At 69.5% G+C, this 3,389-nt stretch overlaps 1 protein-coding gene across 1 annotated transcript; it reads left to right on the forward strand.

Moving 5' to 3' along the window:
- Nucleotides 1-356: 356 nt before the first annotated feature.
- Nucleotides 357-2,866, forward strand: TROAP (trophinin associated protein). Its single transcript, XM_068663679.1, has 9 exons — nucleotides 357-876; nucleotides 1,123-1,169; nucleotides 1,277-1,540; nucleotides 1,620-1,693; nucleotides 1,789-1,866; nucleotides 1,945-2,031; nucleotides 2,130-2,234; nucleotides 2,325-2,417; nucleotides 2,635-2,866. Exons 1-9 carry the CDS (start codon nucleotides 428-430, stop codon nucleotides 2,788-2,790), a joined length of 1,353 nt encoding a protein of 450 aa, XP_068519780.1. The 5' UTR covers nucleotides 357-427; the 3' UTR covers nucleotides 2,791-2,866.
- The last annotated feature ends 523 nt before the right edge of the window (nucleotides 2,867-3,389 follow it).

The raw sequence follows: 3,389 nt of genomic DNA on the forward strand, positions 1-3,389 counted from the left end.
AGGGATATGATTCAGTGGAGGACTGTTAGTGCTAGGTCAGAGGTTGGACTCGATGATCTTGAGGTCTCTTCCAACCTAGAAATTCTGTAATTCTGTAATTCTGTCATTTTGTGATTCTGCGGGCCCTGGCCCGGGCCCCCCGACCCCTCCCGCGCCCGCCGCTCTCCCCCCGTCCGCAGGGGGGCGCTGTGCCGCCGCCTCCTCTCTATGGTCGGCCCCTCCCTGCCGGGGCAGCTGAGAGGGGGCGGTGCTTGAGCGGCGCTGACCAATCCCGCCCGCGCCGCCTGCGTCGCGAAGCCTCCTATTGGCCCGCCCCGCCCGGCGCGGGGACCAATCCCCGCCGCCGTTGGTTTGTAAACCGGCGGCGCGCGGAGCGGGGCCCGCAGAGGGGGTCCCGGCAGGGCCGGGCGCAGGGCGCGGAGCCCCCATGGCGTCTCGCGGCCTCCCCGGCGGCGGCGAGAGCCGGGCCGCGGAGCCCCGCGGGACGCCCCCGTTCCAGGCGGACCCGGCGGCGCTGGCCGCGATCCTCAGAGGCCCGGGAGCGGGACCGGGAGCCGTACCGGGAGCGCGGCCCAAGGCTGGGCCCGGCGGCGCCGGCAGGGCCTCTCTGGCCGGGCGCGTCCCGCTGCGCCTCGGCTCCCTCCGCACCCAAGGGAGCGCCCCCGGTGCCGCCGCCCGGAGCCGCCGCCGCTCCGCGCCCCGCTCCCCGCAGGCCTCGCGGCCCCTCCAGCGCCTCCTCGACCGCGCCTCCGGTTTCTCCCTTCGGGTTCCCGGGGCCCCCCCGCTCCCCCGCGCCCTCCCTGCCGCCGCCGCCGCCCCGGGTCTCGGGCCCCGCGGTGAAGCCCCGAAGGAGGCGGCCGGGGCCCGGTCCCGCAGGTGAGGGGAGGGAGGGGGGAGCCCCCCGGGGTGGGGAGGAGGTGGAGAAGGGGAGAGGCCGGTGCCGGGACGTCCCTCCCGGGACCGGGTCCGGCTTTGGGGCTGTCCCGGGGGTGCTCGGTTCCTGCCACGATCGAGCCATGCACAGGACAATGCCCCCCGGCAACCCCTTCCCCCGCTGTTTGTTTTTTTTTTGGGGGGTGGGGGTTCCTAACCCTACCCCTAAATCCTCTCCTGCCTCTGCAGCCTCAAAAAACACACGGACCAGCAGCCCCCTGCAGCGGTGAAGGCAGGTGGGTGCCCCCCACCCCACCTCCTGCAGGCCCCAGCTGTTTGGGTGCTGCCCCCCCCCCATGGCTGTGACCCCCCACCCCATAACTCTGCCTCTCCTTCCCCACAGAGACCCCTCCGGCTGTGCTGGCCCCTGTCCTGCCCAGCGAGCAGCTGAGTGAGGTGGGGGGAGCCACTGGGGGCAAACCCTGCCTGGCCCGCAGAGTGCCTGCCCGCATCCCCTTGGCCAGGGGCACCACAGGAGCTGCCCGGGGAGCACAGGGGCCCCCACAAACCGTGGGGGGGGCCCAGGCTGCACCACCAGGTTCCCTCGTTACCCAGGAGAGCACATCCCTATTCCCAGACCTCCCCTCGAATGAAAGCAGCACCCCAGGTACAGCCCCTGTTCCCCCCCTGCCCCCACACTGCCCTGGGGGGGCCGTGCCGAGGCTCAGGACCCCCCCTGCCTGCAGGCGCTGAGCCCCTCAAAGCATCTGGACCATCCAACGTCGGCTTGGCTCGCCGTGTGCCCCTCACAAAGGCCATGGTTTGTATTGGGGGGGGGGGGTGTTAAGGGGCAGGCACTAGTGTTGAGCCCCATGCCCCAAAATCCCCCCCCCCCCCCACCGTCTCGCCCTGCAGCGCCTCGAGGTGTCCAAAGAGCGCTTCTTCCGCACGCCGCGCCTCACCCCCCGCAGCTGCGTGTCGGGCACCCACCAGGTGGGTGACAAGCCAGGGGGGTGGGGGTCTAAGCCTGCCCCTCCTCCCTCCCCTGCTGATGGCAGCGTCACCCCGCAGCGCCCCCTGAAGTGGAGATTGGCCCTGACCCCCCAGCGTGGCCCCAGCACCGATGCTGCTGACAGCAAGGAGGAGGCCCCACCCTGGGTGAGTGCTGAGCCCTTTGGGGTCCCCCTCTTTTGAGGCTGGGACTTGTGGCAGTGCCCCCCTGCCATCTGCCTTGATTTTGGCATCCTCCCCTGCAGGAGAACATCGTGGTGCAGCTCTTCAGGGAGGACGAGGGCCAGCAGGACCCCGAGGGGCCAGTGCAGGCTCTGCCCAGCGCCTCGCCAGGCTCCAGCACAGCTCAGGTGGGGAGGTCCCGGAGGGGGGGAGGTCCCTGTGGAGGTGGGGGGAGGTGTGGAGGATGGAGCTTAACTGCGGGGGAATCCTCCTCCCAGGACAAGGCTGTGGTGCAGCTCTTCGGGGGGGACAAGGGCCAGCAGGACCCCAAGGTGATGGCGAATGCGGCGCTGGCTCTGCCCAAGGCTCAGGTGGGGTGGGCTTGGGGGCAGGGGGGGAGGGAGACCTGGGGTTAAAAGGGGACCGGGGAGAGGGGCAGGGGGACATTGCCTGGGGAGGTGGAGGGGACCACAGGGCTCAGGCTGGAGGGGACTGCGTGGGGCAGGGAGGTGTGGGACACCTTGGAGTCGTCCCCCCATGCCGGGGGTGTCCCACGCAGAGCTGTTCACTCAGGCTTTCCCCCCGCAGCGTGTGCCCCTGCTGCTGCAGCTGCTGTGGCAGGACTTGCAGGACCTTCCCGGCGTCATAGAGGTGCTCAGAAACCTTTGGGGCTGCGTGGCCCAGCACGGCCTGGTCCCCCTGTCCCCCCACCAGGGCCCCTGCAAGCACCCAGGGCAGCTGTGACCACGTCCACCCTGCCGGGGCTGGGGGCTACCCCCATGGGCACCGCCACGCTGCTAATAAACTATTTTGTGCTGCACGTTGCTGTGGGGTCTCTGTGGATGCTGGGAGTCCTTGCCCTCCAGGACAGCCCCCATGGGGGCCCTTGGATGCTGCCCCCCTGGCAGGCAGGGCTGTGTTGTCCCCACCCTGTGATGGTCACGCAGTGCCTGTGCTGGGGAGGGGGTCCTGGGGGGGGGGACCAAGGGCTGTGGTGTGTGGGGGACAGCTTGGGGCATCCTCCTGCCACCCTGCAGCCTCACCAGAGCCGAGTACAGGGGGACGATCACCTCCCTAGCCCTGCTGGTCACGCTGTTTCTGATACAAGCCAGGATGCTGTTGGCCTTTTTGGCCACCTGAGCACACTGCTGGCTCATATTCAGCCGACTGTCCACCATCACTCCCAGGTCCTTCTCCACCTGGCAGCTCTCCAACCACTCATCTCCCAGCCTGTAGCTCTGCTTGGGGTTATTGCGCCCCAGGTGCAGGACCCGGCACTTGGCCTTGTTGAACTTCATACAGTTGACCTCAGCCCATCGGTGCAGCCTATCCAGATCCTCCTG

The sequence above is a fragment of the Anas acuta genome, chromosome 29, assembly GCF_963932015.1.
Source record: "Anas acuta chromosome 29, bAnaAcu1.1, whole genome shotgun sequence".
In the NCBI taxonomy this organism is placed as follows: domain Eukaryota; kingdom Metazoa; phylum Chordata; class Aves; order Anseriformes; family Anatidae; genus Anas; species Anas acuta.

Excerpts from the sequence above, each read along its gene's own strand:
- TROAP (XM_068663679.1), top strand. The coding sequence starts at position 428 with ATGGCGTCTCGCGGCCTCCCCGGCGGCGGCGAGAGCCGGGCCGCGGAG. Across the intron at positions 2,235-2,324 it reads CAGGCTCCAGCACAGCTCAG|GACAAGGCTGTGGTGCAGCT; the intron begins GTGGGGAGGTCC and ends TCCTCCTCCCAG. Across the intron at positions 2,418-2,634 it reads TGGCTCTGCCCAAGGCTCAG|CGTGTGCCCCTGCTGCTGCA; the intron begins GTGGGGTGGGCT and ends TTCCCCCCGCAG.